At 40.8% G+C, this 14,061-nt stretch overlaps 1 protein-coding gene across 3 annotated transcripts; it reads left to right on the top strand.

Annotated features, from left to right (window-relative positions):
• Positions 1 to 5,160: 5,160 nt before the first annotated feature.
• Positions 5,161 to 13,795, top strand: LOC123152424 (putative acyl-activating enzyme 19). Of its 3 annotated transcripts, XM_044571974.1 has the most exons (18): positions 5,161 to 5,398; positions 5,502 to 5,921; positions 6,184 to 6,377; positions 6,825 to 7,025; positions 7,848 to 8,567; positions 8,739 to 9,463; positions 9,672 to 9,747; positions 9,828 to 9,914; positions 10,349 to 10,392; positions 10,655 to 10,763; positions 10,851 to 10,910; positions 11,096 to 11,180; positions 11,832 to 11,896; positions 12,264 to 12,323; positions 12,529 to 12,573; positions 12,878 to 12,981; positions 13,053 to 13,194; positions 13,350 to 13,795. In XM_044571974.1, exons 1-18 carry the CDS (start codon positions 5,164 to 5,166, stop codon positions 13,572 to 13,574), a joined length of 3,597 nt encoding a protein of 1,198 aa, XP_044427909.1. In that variant the 5' UTR covers positions 5,161 to 5,163; the 3' UTR covers positions 13,575 to 13,795. The 3 variants fall into 3 exon arrangements, 2 of the variants coding, with proteins under 2 accessions (XP_044427909.1, XP_044427910.1); XR_006476187.1 differs by lacking the exon at positions 13,350 to 13,795 and having other exon boundaries at positions 12,814 to 12,981; positions 13,053 to 13,075; XM_044571975.1 differs by lacking the exon at positions 12,529 to 12,573.
• The last annotated feature ends 266 nt before the right edge of the window (positions 13,796 to 14,061 follow it).

Below are 14,061 nucleotides of genomic sequence, written 5' to 3'. Positions count from 1 at the left end.
CAACGGCGACAGATTCCGGGGTCGTGTTGGCGACTCGGAGTCCGGATCTCGAGATGATGACGGCCTTCTGAGGCTGGTGGCGGTATGGTCGTCCCTTCCATCAACAGACCGGGTTCGATGCGGCTCGGCAGGTGACACATGAGCCTCTCTCGGAGTTGTCGGGCGGTGCCTGTCGTCGGCAGGTGAAGCCACCGGTGGATGTGCTACTGGCGGATGCTACGCACGACGTCCTATACGGAGACGTCAAGTCATGCCTGCTACCGGCAGGTGATGCACGGCGGCTCTAGCGGAGGTGTCAAGTTTAGTTTGTTGTTGCTGGATCGAAGGTGGTGCGACAGTAGTGGGAGGCAGGTGGTATGTGATGTCTTTGTCTTCCGTTGTCTTCTCCAAAGGTATCCAGCTATCGAGGCGTCGGTGGGCGATTAAAGGCGGATGGTACAGACAGCTTCAACAACAAAACTTATGCACTCTGGTGGAAACACAAGATCTCTGACCGGGCTATGCTGTCGAGCGCCTGCGTTGTGTCCTTGCTGAAGGTGGTGGATTGAAGCTTTGCTTTGGGGATGAGAATCCGAAGTTCAACCTTGTGGTGGACTCGCCATCATCGACGCACGTGCGGTGATTCCTTGTTGAAGGCGTAGCCTAGGAGTTGTGTATTTTAATCGTTTATGTTCTGTCTTTTATCATAGGGTTACCGGTTATCTGGGGGAGTTACTATCGTGAGGTATATGGCCTCAGGGTTTATTTTTTGCCTTTTTCCAGGTCGATGGTGTTCAGCTACTGAATTTTGATCTATTAATAATATATGGCTGCATGCATCGTCCTGATGCAGAGGTCAGAAGTTATCCTCCTTTTCAAAAAAATTAATGCATGTTCTGCTAGGAGAATAGCATAATCGGCTATTTTGTGTAGCAGTCGTGTACAGTCTGTTTTCATGCATAATTAAGCTTCCAACTTCTGCTATAAAAAATACAAACAATCATCCAATACTGCACCCAATAAATGCTGCCAAAAAATCATAGAAAAGAGCAAAAATAAAAAAAAACTATTTGGATGGAAACCTCCTTCTAGGTTACATGGTTGGGTATAGAAAATATGGAAGGGGCAACTCGTTCAAGGAAGCATCACCTTGCCGGTGAATGCACTCGGTGCTTAACTATGAAGAGAGAGGAAAGTGAACAGAAACAACTACTGAGTTTTAGGAAGAAAATAAATCAATGTCCTAAATATCAGCATTCTGCAAAATCAGCCCTTTAAATTGTGTTTTGGAATTAGAAGTATCATCCATTATATCAATGTTTTGCTTGATATTATGGTTTATGTCCAACCTTTGAATGGCAAAGTACTATGCATCACAGTATCAAATTATGAAACTAATGACCAATTTTAGTAGTATTGTATATGAAAAGCATTGTCTTATGTAAAAAAAGAGAGGATAAGATCTCCGAACATTAATTCCAGCTTACAAGTAACACAATGCCACATTCCAGACATGAGCTCTCAAAGAAAAACAAATCAGTCAAAACATGCAGGTCAATTATCTTAAAATTGGCACGAAAACACATTAGATGTACTATCTTTACTTGGGCTTCACACCATGGTTACTGCACAATATTATTTTGAATTTTAAAGAAGGATGATGACGAAACATGTCATAGACCTTTAAATAATATCAATGCAAAATTATACAAGCCAACAACTTCCAACCCATGAACATCATGGCATCTGGTCTGTGTGTGTGCGCATGGGCTCTCACGCATATATATAGCAACCCATCATCACTCAAGCAGTAGCATCGACTTCTAATAGTTGGAACACTCTTGCATCACGTTCAAAACTGAAAAAGCCGAGGAAAAAAGACGAGTTAGTCTTGAGTGATAGGAGTTGAACATAAATAGAATATAAAAAGTGTATTGGGGAATAAGAGACACTGGGAAAAGGAAGAACGTTTCTATGCGGACCATCCATCGAGTTGCTTCAGGAAGGGGGAATCTAGAATCTTTGTCTAGATGGCGCACACCACCCTTCCGTATGGTGACATGCAAGAGATCAATGAGGCATATCACATTTTCAAGCCTGTTGGTAACCTCACAAACGCCGACCCATAAAAGGACTTCTTTGGGTGGCACAAGGGTGAGCTACTGAATTCATGGAAGAGATCAATGTCGCATATTTGTCGTCGACCAGGGGTGAAGGCTCCTTGTTAAACAAGGTCTTGGACGAGATATAGACGAAGGGAGCCAGAAAAGGGACAACACAACATGTTGCGGAGCTGTCTGTGGATGCTCCTACCATTTTGGCGTCCTTGGACTGAACGATCCTTTAGCGGGCTGACGGATGAGCATGTTAGGGCTTCCAAGAATGATCACCCGTACGGTAACATCACGTTACATGGCGTGTACTAAGAAGTTCTTCCTTTACTAAGTATACAACCTGGGATGGCCTAGTTGTAGTCCAGTCAGAGATGACAGAGCAAATGTGTTTGTAAATTTCGACTCAACCTATGTAACACAATGAAGATTTGCGTGTCTCTTGATGCTGGGAAAACAGTTACTCAAACTGAGATTTGCACATGGCTTCTTCCACTTTGGGTTTCGGTTTGCTTTCCTTCTCTGTTGGCGAGTGCCGACCCAGAAGCTCGTGGCAGTGTAAGAGTCGTGCTGCATCTCGCACGCGTTTGACAGCGCTGCGCGCCGGGACCCTGCCTGACTCGTTGCGTCCATGCTTCACCCGTGGTGACCACCTCTCAGCCGTCCTGTGCTTCCTCGCCCTTGCACCGGCCTCCACGGCAATGACGCCCCCAGGTGCGTGTGTGCGGGAGTCCAGTATTCTCTCCACTACTTCCATGTGATTATTGATCAACTCTGGAGGAAAACCATTATTATTCGCTGGATTTAGTCGTCCCAAATTACGTATGAATAAAATGTGTTCTCAGATGCCCATGTTTCACATGTGTTTGTGCATGGCGTGCCATATTATTCTAACAAAATTCTGTTGCTGCCAAATTCCAATGTGTCTGGTATCTTTGACAACATCCATCTTTTTTTTTTGTAAGAGAAGCGATGTTCGCTCACCCTGTTCATGTTTTTTACTGGCTTTGTTTTTACTCGCTTGCTTGAGTAGGAAAGAGAGGCAGCATCTGAGGCCGAGTTAGGGGTTGACGCAGCGTCCCTGGCGAGGGTTCGGATGAGGACTCGCCGGAGGTGAGGCAGGCGGGTTGGAGTAAGAAGAAGCCATGTCGGGCTTGTTTTCAATCCATGGTGAAACTGAAAAAAATATAAAAAAACAATCGCCTAAGGTCCCTTTTTTATTGTACCATTCACACCATATTTTTATACCAAGTTTTTAGGATAACCTGTCAACATCTGAAATATTAAATAGATAAAATATAAAGGTACACTTCATAGTGAATCGAATAACTAACTTTGTATTATGGATGTCAGACAATTTTTTCCTTAAACTTGGTCAAACAAAGACATGTTTGACTTTTAGAAAACAAATAGGCACTACATTTTGAAATGGAGATAGTATTACCTAATCTCGGCCCGATTCAACAATTTGGATTGCTCTCAACATGTTTAGCATGCAATTAATGTCATATTAAATGTTAATATCAACTCTAATCCCACAATTAACATGTAATTATTGTTCTAGCTAATATTGGTGTGCAATTAATATTTCACCAAATATCAATGGACATTGCAGGTGCATTTACTAGTTATTCTTGACAGTTATGCTAAAGCATATTTAGATGTGCACTAAGTATTGCACATCTAAGTCATATGTCATTGACTACGTGAAGATTTGTCTAGACAATGTTTTTTATTTTTTTCTTTATAGTATGATTGATTCACTTAAATTGGCAATAATTAGGGCACATCTGGATGTGCCCTAAACAAATGTGCCCTAGACAGACCCCTTACTTAAAGTGTGTTCAAACCCAGTCATTGTTTTCTTGATATTTCAGTTTATATATGTGAATTACAAAGAATTATGCATCACAATTTCACCAAAATTATGCGATTAATACTCATTTTAATAGTATTGTGTAAACGCATTGTCCTACATAAAAGAGAAGATAAGATCTCCAAACATTAATCGTAACTTGTATGAACAATACAATGCCAAACTCCATACATGAGCTCTCAAAGAAAAATATCGGTCAAAACTTGTTAGCCATCACCCTGGAAAAGGTCGCATAGCAACCGTGATGCATGTACTACTATATTTACTTAGGCTTTACTTCATGGTTGCTGAAAAATATCATGTCTAACTTGAAAAATAAGGAGGGCTACGAAATATATCATTTAGACCTTTACATAAATAAATAGACAATTGTACCGAGCCAACGACTTCCAACCATGAACATCATGATGTTTGGTGTGTGTATGTGCGTGTGCATATATACCGCCCCATCGTGACTCAAGCAGTGACATCTAGTTCTACTAGTTGGAACACTCTTCCATCACATTCGGATTTGTGAAAGGTGAAGATGAAAGAGGAGCTAGTCTTTGAGAGATGGTAGATGAACATAAATATAATATAAAAGTTCTATCAGGGAATAAGAGACACCAGGAAAAGGAGGGGCATTTATGTATGGATCATGCATCGAGTTGGTTTTAGAGGTGTGAGTGCCAGAGGTTCTACAAGTGCGAGTTCTACAGCCGGTCCAAGATGGTTTACAACAAAATCAACTGCGTTGATATGTAACTGATCGGCGAGGTATATAATGTTCACAAGCCTGTAGATAAGATCACCAACATGAACTGCTGAAGGTCTACTTTAGATGGAACAAGATGTCATCAGTTTGTTGGTCAAATCACCATCAATATAGTTGGCACCGGACTTAGGTTTAGCATCTTTTATCCGTCCATTTAGATTTGGTATAAATCTTAATTTAGAACATAAAAGGTATCTGAGATATGCCCTTCGCCTATAGGAGTATACAAAGTGTAAATGTATTTTCGACTCGAACCATGTAACAAACTGAAGATTTGCCGGTTCAAGAAAAACAAAATTGAAGATTTGCGCTTCTCAGCGTTGGGGAAACGGCTCCGCACAGTACGCAAACTGAGCTCGAAGGCGGATTTTGCACTATCCGCTTCCGCTAGGGTGTCGGTTTAATTTCCTTCTCCGCTGGCGCGCGCCGAGCTCGGCGGCGGAATGGCGGCGGCGGCGGCGGCGGCGGCGGAGGTGGATGAGCCGTGCTGCATCTCGCACGCCTTCGACCGCGCCGCGCGCCGGGACCCCGCCCGGCTCGCCGTCGTCCACGCAGGCGACGGCGGGCGCCGCTTCGCCTGCGGCGACCTCCTCTGCGCCGTCTCCTCGCTCTCCCGCCGCATAGCCGCCGCGCTTCCTCGCCCTTCCACCGACCATCCCGGCGACGACGAGTCCCCAGGTGCGTGTGTGAGCTGCGATGCACTCGGCTGATTTGTTGTCTGCTGTAATTTCGCCCCCAACCCCCTCCCCCCGCCTATCTGACCCTGAATTTGGAACCCTAGGCTGCTCGGATCGACAGAGGGGAGGCGCCGGCGCGACACCTAGGGTGGTGGGGGTGTACGCCTCGCCGTCGGTGGAGTACGTCGCAGCCGTCCTCGCCGTGCTCAGGTGCGGGGAGGCGTTCCTGCCACTGGACCCCTCGTGGCCGGAGGACAGGGTCCGGTCAGCTGTCTCTGCCTCTAATGCGGCGCTACTCGTATCGGCAGGGGTTTCGCATGAAGACGATGTTCTTAAGGGCTGCTCTTGCCCTGTTCTGCGATTGAACGGAGACATCCGGCAAGGGTTATATGATGGAGAGGTTGGGATTGGTGGAGATGAGCTTGCTTGGCCGTGCGAGCATGAGAGGCCACGGGAGTTCTGCTATGTGATGTTCACGTCTGGTTCTACTGGAAGACCCAAAGGTGTTTGTGGAATGGAGAAAGGTAAACATTCATATTGTTGTGAAATTACATGTGTCATCACTCATCACGGTATTATGTTGCTCCGCATGTGAAATGGCAAAGGAATTGGTCAACATATTTCTAGATGCTAGCCTGATGTTCTAGACTTCTAGGTTACTATTCCACTTATTAGGCGGTTTTGCAATTTTATTATGGTGTGTCCATTAGGTGGTTCCCACTGAATTTTAGGTTTGGCTGAGCAACCAATTTACTGAGAAATGCTTCTTTTACTATCATGCGCTAGGTCTTCTGAATCGCTTTTTGTGGATGCAAAGAAGGAATCCTTTGTGTTCGGATGATGTGTTGTTATTTAAGACATCTGTCAGCTTTGTTGACCATCTTCAGGAGTTTCTTTCTGCTGTGTTGACTAGCACAACACTTGTCATTCCCCCCAATAATTGGAGAGCCAATCCAGCATCATTGGCCAACTTGATTAAGGTTACTTAACCTTCATATATGCGTTAGTCATTCTTCTAGTGAAAATACTTCCATGTATTTGGTTTCCTTATCCAGTTAGTTTTTATGTGTCTGATCAAAATCTCCAAAGCTTATTACTTGAATAATATTGCATATGAATCTCAGAAATAAAATTACCGTTTCAAGAATTCAGTTTGATATTGTGGAATTACCATTTAACACTGAGAAAATTGGATAACACTGAGATAATGTACTATACCATTATTATAGCAAACAATATTTATAGTTTGTTGCTGTTGTAATCAAGGGATTGTCTGAGGCTCTTTCCTGTTTGACTTGAATAGATGCTTGACAAAATAATAGCTCCTAGAATGTTATTCCTGATTTTCTTGGTCCATCATTACATAAAACTCCCTTGTCTTTTTGGTATAACATTCATTGCCCTTGCATTGGCTCATGTTGTCATAGGCATATCGTATATCAAGGGTGACTATAGTTCCGTCGCTGATGGAGATAATACTACCTACCCTGGAGAAAAATATTTCATGTGGATATAACTCTCTTAAGATCTTGGTATTTAGTGGGGAGATTCTGTCCTTAGTGCTGTGGAAGAGAGTTCGTGAAATTCTGCCAGAGACTACTATCATAAATTTGTATGGAACAACAGAGGTGAGAAAGTTACCCACCAAATATTTTCTGTTTTTTTTTCCAGAGGAGATCAAGTCTATTTTCTCTCTCTGATACATTCTTACTCTTACCTAACGTTTTCACTAGACAACGCCAGTGCTAATCAACACTACTTTGGCCAGCCGGCTGAATTTTCCCAACTTGGCTATTAATAAAAAGGATGTTTAAATATTTTCATTGCATTCACATAATTGAGTTCTCTGTGCCATCTTTATGCAGATAGTTTAAAACCTTCTAAAAATTTCATACAGAATTAGGCTTGAGACAGGGAGTTCTTTGCTCCTGCTATGGATGTACATTTCCTCCCCAAAAATTAGGCTCGTGACAGGGAGTGCTTTGCTCCTGCCATTGGTACATCATTTACTAACCACAGTTTTACTGCTATCTATTAAATGTAAATTTAGGGGAATCATTGTAATGAGTTGCTATGCCATATTAAGGACTAAGTGCTCGAGTTCCCTACTACCTCTTACGCCCGGAGATGATCTTTAAAACTGAATTTGTGTCCCTTTTTCATCCTGAGATGTTAAATTGGTCTGGAATTACGACACAGAAGAGATACATAGAGTGTTGCAATCTGAGCAACATGTTAAATAGAAGAACAGAAATGGCATACTTCTGTCCCTAATATCCATCAATCTATGAGCTCAGTTGCATCATTGTTTCATCTCACTGGGGGCTTAAAATTACTGTTGTTTCTTTTTTGCTATCTTTTGTTCAGTTTAGTCCACACAGGGACTGGTTCAAATTATAGTGTTGGTGTTTGTTATGTATCTTTATTCAAAATTTGTACTTGTGTTTCAGGTTTCTGGTGATTGTACATTCTTTGATTGCAAAGATCTGCCTGCAATTTTAGAGCGTGAAGAAATAACCAGTGTACCGATTGGATTTCCTATTGCTAATTGTGAAGTTTTTCTTGTGAAGCATGCTGGGATTGCAGCTGAAGGTGAAATTTGTGTTAGTGGAGCATGTTTATTCTATGGTTATTTAGCTGAGTTTCTGAGGAGTAATCACACTGAAGGCAGTGAAAGTTCAAAATACTACAAAACGGGTGACTATGCTCGACGGCTGAAGGCTGGTGAACTTGTTTTCCTTGGGAGAAGGGACCGTTCTGTAAAAAATTACGGGCAGCGTTTTTCACTAGAAGAGGTAGAATCCACCTTAAAGGAACATCCTGCTGTCAGTGATGCTGCAGTTACTTTCCAAAGTAAAGGGTCTCCAGATTATAAGGCATACCTGGTGTTTAAGAATAAGGATGAAATTGTGAAAGATAGCGTGCAGTATAGAGAAGTAAATTCTTCTCAAGATGTCATGGCATCAATTCGAAGTTGGCTCATCAAGAAGGTTCCACCAGCTATGATTCCAAGCTTCTTTCTCCACGTGAAGTCCTTACCTTTGACTTCTTCAGGAAAGGTTGACTATGTTAAGTTATCAAGTTTGGAATGTGCATTGGAACCATGTGGAATTGAGCAAATTAAGTCTGGAAGTGGTCCAGTTAATCCATATTTACAAGTTATTAAAAAGGTTTGTTCTTAATTCTAAGTGTTGTCTCTTGTTTTTGCTTTTTTGCCTGATAACTTATTGTTTCTTTTTAATCTGGCATTTGTGTTTTTTTTCTTCTTTCAGTTTTTATTTATTTTTGTACAGTGTCCATTCATGTTCATGTTGTACTGATGCTGTCTCTATCTACAATAGGCATTTTGTGACGCCCTGCTTGTTGATGAAGTTTCCGAGTTTGATGATTTTTTCACCTTGGGTGGTAACTCAATTTCTGCCGCCCATGCAGCCCACAAGTTGGAGATTGACATGAGACTGCTTTATATCTATCCAACCCCTTCTATGCTTTTGCACGCTTTAGTTGTGGAGCATAGTAATTTGGTTTCTCCTACTGATGAGCCTCAGCCTAAGAAGGGCCTGAACGTATCTACAAGCATACATGGACTATTCGACCCGGTTGCTGCAAATGTGGATGATAGTTATCATGGAGGCAAAGCACGGATAAATGGAAAGCGTGCACATTATCAAATTGCTGGGAGTTACGGAAATGAAACAGATGGCCAGCTTAACAAATATCCATTCTCTCCTGATGACAGATGCCAGGTAAACGATCTCTACTTGGATACATGCTTGAAGTACAGAAACAGTGTCATGGGGAGTCAGTGGATCCTGAACTTTTGTTTACACAAGAAGTGGTCTATTGGACGTTGCAACAGATTTATGCATGACGATGAAGGGAAGCTGCAACTTGAAGATGTTTGCTCACATGTTTCATACAACAAAAGAGGTTATCTTCAGGAACTTTGGAACATTCCTTTGGATTCATGTGTTGATGCCTCACCTTTGCTTGTCCTGAACAATGGGATGATAAACATATTTATTGGGTCCCATTCACATTTATTTCTCTGCATCGATTGTTGCAAGTGAGTTTTGCTTGCTAGTTCTTAGTCATTGTTTCTTTTATTTTTCTTATTACTTTGAATGCTAAATCCTCGGTCTGGTGTGCCACATATGCTCTCATGCCGTTCTTATTGATTCAATTAATTTGAATTTGATTCAGTGAGATAGAAGTTCTGATCTGACATATGCATACTGAATATTTTTACAATTTACTTCCAATTTATTATGCAGTGGTTCAGTGAGGTGGAGTGTCAAATTGGAAGGACGTGTGGAGTGTTCTGCTGCTATTACTGGTGATTTTTCAGAGGTGATGTGATTCTTGAACTAGTTGACATAGCAACTTGCCAATCATTTTGCGATCTAGCTCATCATTAATCTGTTGGACAGGTTGTGGTTGGATGTTATAAAGGGAAAATTTACTTTCATGATATGTTGACTGGTAAACTATCTTGGACAGTTCAAACAGATGGAGAGGTACAATTGCTGCATTTTTATTTGAATTTTCTTTTAAACCTCACTTTGAAATATGGCAGATGTATTTTTATCCCATCTCTGAGGAACACTAAGAATGACAAGGGACTGATTATTTTGTGTGCTAGACGTAAATAAAACTATAATAGATATCAGCTTCTTTGGGATGTTTGATTTTCAGAAAGTCTCCTGACTGTATGTTCATGTTGAGTAGGCTATAGTTCTTTAACTGCTGCAAGTGAAATGGTAAAGGGGCTAAATGTCACACTTAAGTTATGCAAAGGTCCATGATGGTACTATTTCTGGCACATGGAATTTGATAATGCAGTTACTAAGTCACACGATGATTATTTTGTTACAGCATACATGATGGAACATCTTAAGAAGCATCTAATATTTTTGATATTTCATATCCCAAATTAAGAATCTTCTTTCAGGTAAAAATGCAACCAGTTGTTGACAGGACAAGGAATTTAATATGGTACCATTCCATAATCTTTCTCTTGTTCATCATAGTACGCTACTATCACCTGTCACAGTTCTCTCTGTATATAACTTTTCTCTCAGTTTAGATGAAAGCACATTTGTTATTATGATAATAAAATGTTGTGTTTTCAGCTAGAATGAGTGAACCAATGATCTGTCTACTCACTCTTCAATCATACAGAGACATAAGTTTGCACAATAGACAACTGTACTGCTGTTAAATTTTTTGTTAATAATATGCTGTGTATGGTTGTCAGGTGTGGCTCTTATGATCATCATTTATATGCACTAAATTACCAAGATCGTTGCTGCGCTTATAAAGTATCTTGTGGTGGAAGCATCTATGGTTCTCCTGCTGTGGACATGGTATTTTTACTGATTCACAGCATGCATCTGCCTTAAATCTGTGCAAGGACTCTATTGATCTTGTGTTATCTGGATTGCTCCTTGCAGGCACACGACATGATCTATGTTGCTTGTACGAGTGGCCTTGTAACTGCAATATCCCTTGAGGTGACTTATGATATATTCCCCGTGATAACTTTAAAGGAGAAAATGTGCATGTTTTTCTTTTCTTTTTATCGTTCTTTCTATTGTTTCCATGGGAATTGTCTGCAGCAAAGCTGGTAATAGAAAGTAAAATAATTAGCAACGAGTGAGTATCTAGAGTCTTCACTGGTTTCTTTTGGTGGTAGCAGGTTCCATCATTCAGAATAGTTTGGCAATATGAAGCTGGGGAAGCAATTTTCAGTTCTCTTGCCATCGATCATCAAAGTGGAAATGGTAATTCTTAAGCTAGCCATGAGGCATGAGCACAGATGTCTTGCAGTATGTCCATGCGTATTTTATGATTAAATTTTCTTGACACAAAAAAGAGTTACGAGGATGCAACGTTAAAGGTAGCAAGAGCCAGTCGATTTTAGGAGTTGGTCCACATTCAGATTTAATTTTTGAAAATTCACCTTTTCACCATTTAGTTAATGCCTACTTTTTCATATGTATTTCAGAAATGTTGAATTTTTTTGCCTACTTTTTCATATGTATTTCTCAAATGTTGATTTTTTTTAGCGATGCACTTTTATTCATCCAATATTTTCAAGTTTCCTTGTAAAATCTGAATCCCATAAGTTCCTCCCTGGCATGGCAGCATCTGAGCATCAGTCAAAACCATTTATTTTAAACATGAAACTGTTGGGGAGGCCCCAAGAAAATTGTGCAGCCGTGCATGTCCTGAGCATACTTTTGGCTAGCTATGTGGCATATGTTTTAAGGTGCCAAGTTTAACATTATAAAAATAAATTAAACATAACATGTGTATTGACCTCAGCCAATGTGTGGGTTCGATAAGGAATGTACTGGGAATTTGCTATGTACATTCAGTATTTTTCACTTATGGATGCCAATTTATACTGATTACTAACTTCCATTTTGCAGTTGTTTGTTGCTTGGTGAACGGTCTGGTGATCGCGTTGAACTCACATGGCACTGTTGTCTGGAAGGTGGAATAGCTCTTCTCCCTATTGTGTTTGTGAAGCTATTGTTACAAAGTTACAGTCTGCAACAGAATGATATACAAAGGAACAGTTATTCTTTTAGAGTTGTCTGGTAGACCTACCAGACATCTGGTAGACTAAAGCTAACTATTCAGCCTACAGAACTTACTAACATTGAGCAGAGTACTCAAGAGAACAATTGTAGTTTATGGATGCCAATTTATGTTTTAGACACCCTTGTTTTTAAGTCTTGTCTATCAAGATTTTATTTGCTTTGATCTTGTTGTTATTTAGTATTATTCCATACTGTCAATTTTGTTAGTATTATTTAATTGTTTATCACAGAGCCATAACTAATTTCTTTAAAACCCAGGCAACTGTTGGTGGTCCTATTTTTGCTGGTGCATGTGTGTCATCTGCGCTTCCTTCTCAGGTATGGTTCTTTGTTTATCAAAATCTCGTTTGTCTTATGTAGTTTTATGTTCATATTATTCCACAGTATATAATTTAAATTTGAGAATTCTGAAAAGGTTATTTCCTCATGAGCTAATTGCTTGAGCTCAACTACAGTTCACAACTTTATGTGGTCCCAGTTTGAAGTAAACTGAACCAAACTTTTGCATACATGTCAATGGCAGGTGCTGATACCTTCCCGTGATGGAAGTTTATACTCTTTTGATATTGTAAGTCTTACTTACTGAACTTCCAAATGTATCTTTTGAGACAACACAATCTTTTTTACGGGCATTAGTGAGAGAGTAGCATGCTGTATTTTTTGCACATCATTTCCAGAAATACAGTTAATGATCATAGAATCTCTCCCACTGTTGTGTTTACTTATTTTGTGATGTCAATTTAGCAGCTGCGGGTAACTTTCAAGTTCTTTTTGTGTTAAAAATTGAACTTTATTTATTGCATTTTAGGTTTACTAGGAGATCATGGCTTATCTTCACATTAAGTACTTAAACATTAATGATTTCACCACAGACATCTGGTGATCTTCTTTGGTCATATGACTTCGGCGACCCAATTACTGCATCTGCTTTTGTTGATGAAGTGTTAGCATCAACACCATCTGGAACATCAGAGAGGTACTTGGCATATTGATAGCAAAGTCTTATGGCAAATAGGTGTGAAAATGTTATAGCTGTTCTTTTTGCAGATTTGCTTGTATCTGCACAAGTTCTGGGAAGGTCCGTGTCCTTGGGATTAGAGCTGATGCTGAGCAGGGGAAAGTTGGTTACTCTGTGCAAGAGTTTGCAGCCATGGATCTTCCTGGGGACATCTTCTCATCTCCCTTGATGGTGGGTGGGCGCATCTTTGTTGGCTGCAGAGATGATCGACTACATTGTCTCTCAATCACTAATCCATTTAACTGAAGTGAATAGCACACAATTTAGTTTCCCTTGCTACACCAAGCTGCTCAGCATGGTATCTTAATCCTTATGTGGTTCTGCAGCAAGAGACTTGTTCTTTTGGTAAGATGCACAGTACTCAGATATCAGACACATCCAGTCGAACTGTCAACAAAGATATGCAGAAGGTACTGGTGCTTGGGTTCCAAAGGTTGGATTTCCACGCCATAAACCTTTGGTTAAGTGCTCGATATTCAGTATCACAATCAGATTACAACCTTGGTGCTATCCCGAGTGTACTGGGTTCAAAAGCGGAAGCAGAGCCATAAACGGCCCTCGCTCCTTTTCTGCGGAAAATACACCTTCAAGCTTGGTCGATGTACTAATCAGTCTCTTTTTATGCATCAGGATGATTGTTTTTTCTTAGGAAGAGCAGAATTGTTTGTCGAGAGCAACATGTTGCATTTGTACATAAGCTGATGTATGAAGGCAGTGTAGAAATATATGCAACTTTAAGGAGGTAAAACCCTATGTCATGCTCTTGCCTATATTATGGGTGTATCAAAGTACAGAGTTCATCTACCTCGAGATCGTAAGTTGGAGACTAAACCCTTGGGGTAATCATGATGATGACGAATGCCTCTACAGACTAAACCCTCTGGCTTATATAGGCACCAGGGGTATCTAGGGTTACACATGGTCGGTTGCTGCTACCTCTTGAGCACTGCGTTGGATTTCCTCGAAGAGGAGAGGATGATGCAGCAAAGTAGCGTAAGTATTTCCCTCGGTTTTTAAGAACCAAGGTATCAATCCAGT

This window comes from Triticum aestivum, chromosome 7A, assembly GCF_018294505.1.
Source record: "Triticum aestivum cultivar Chinese Spring chromosome 7A, IWGSC CS RefSeq v2.1, whole genome shotgun sequence".
NCBI lineage: Eukaryota > Viridiplantae > Streptophyta > Magnoliopsida > Poales > Poaceae > Triticum > Triticum aestivum.
Note: the sequence above shows the minus strand (reverse complement) of the source record. Positions and strands in the feature narration are given on the sequence as shown.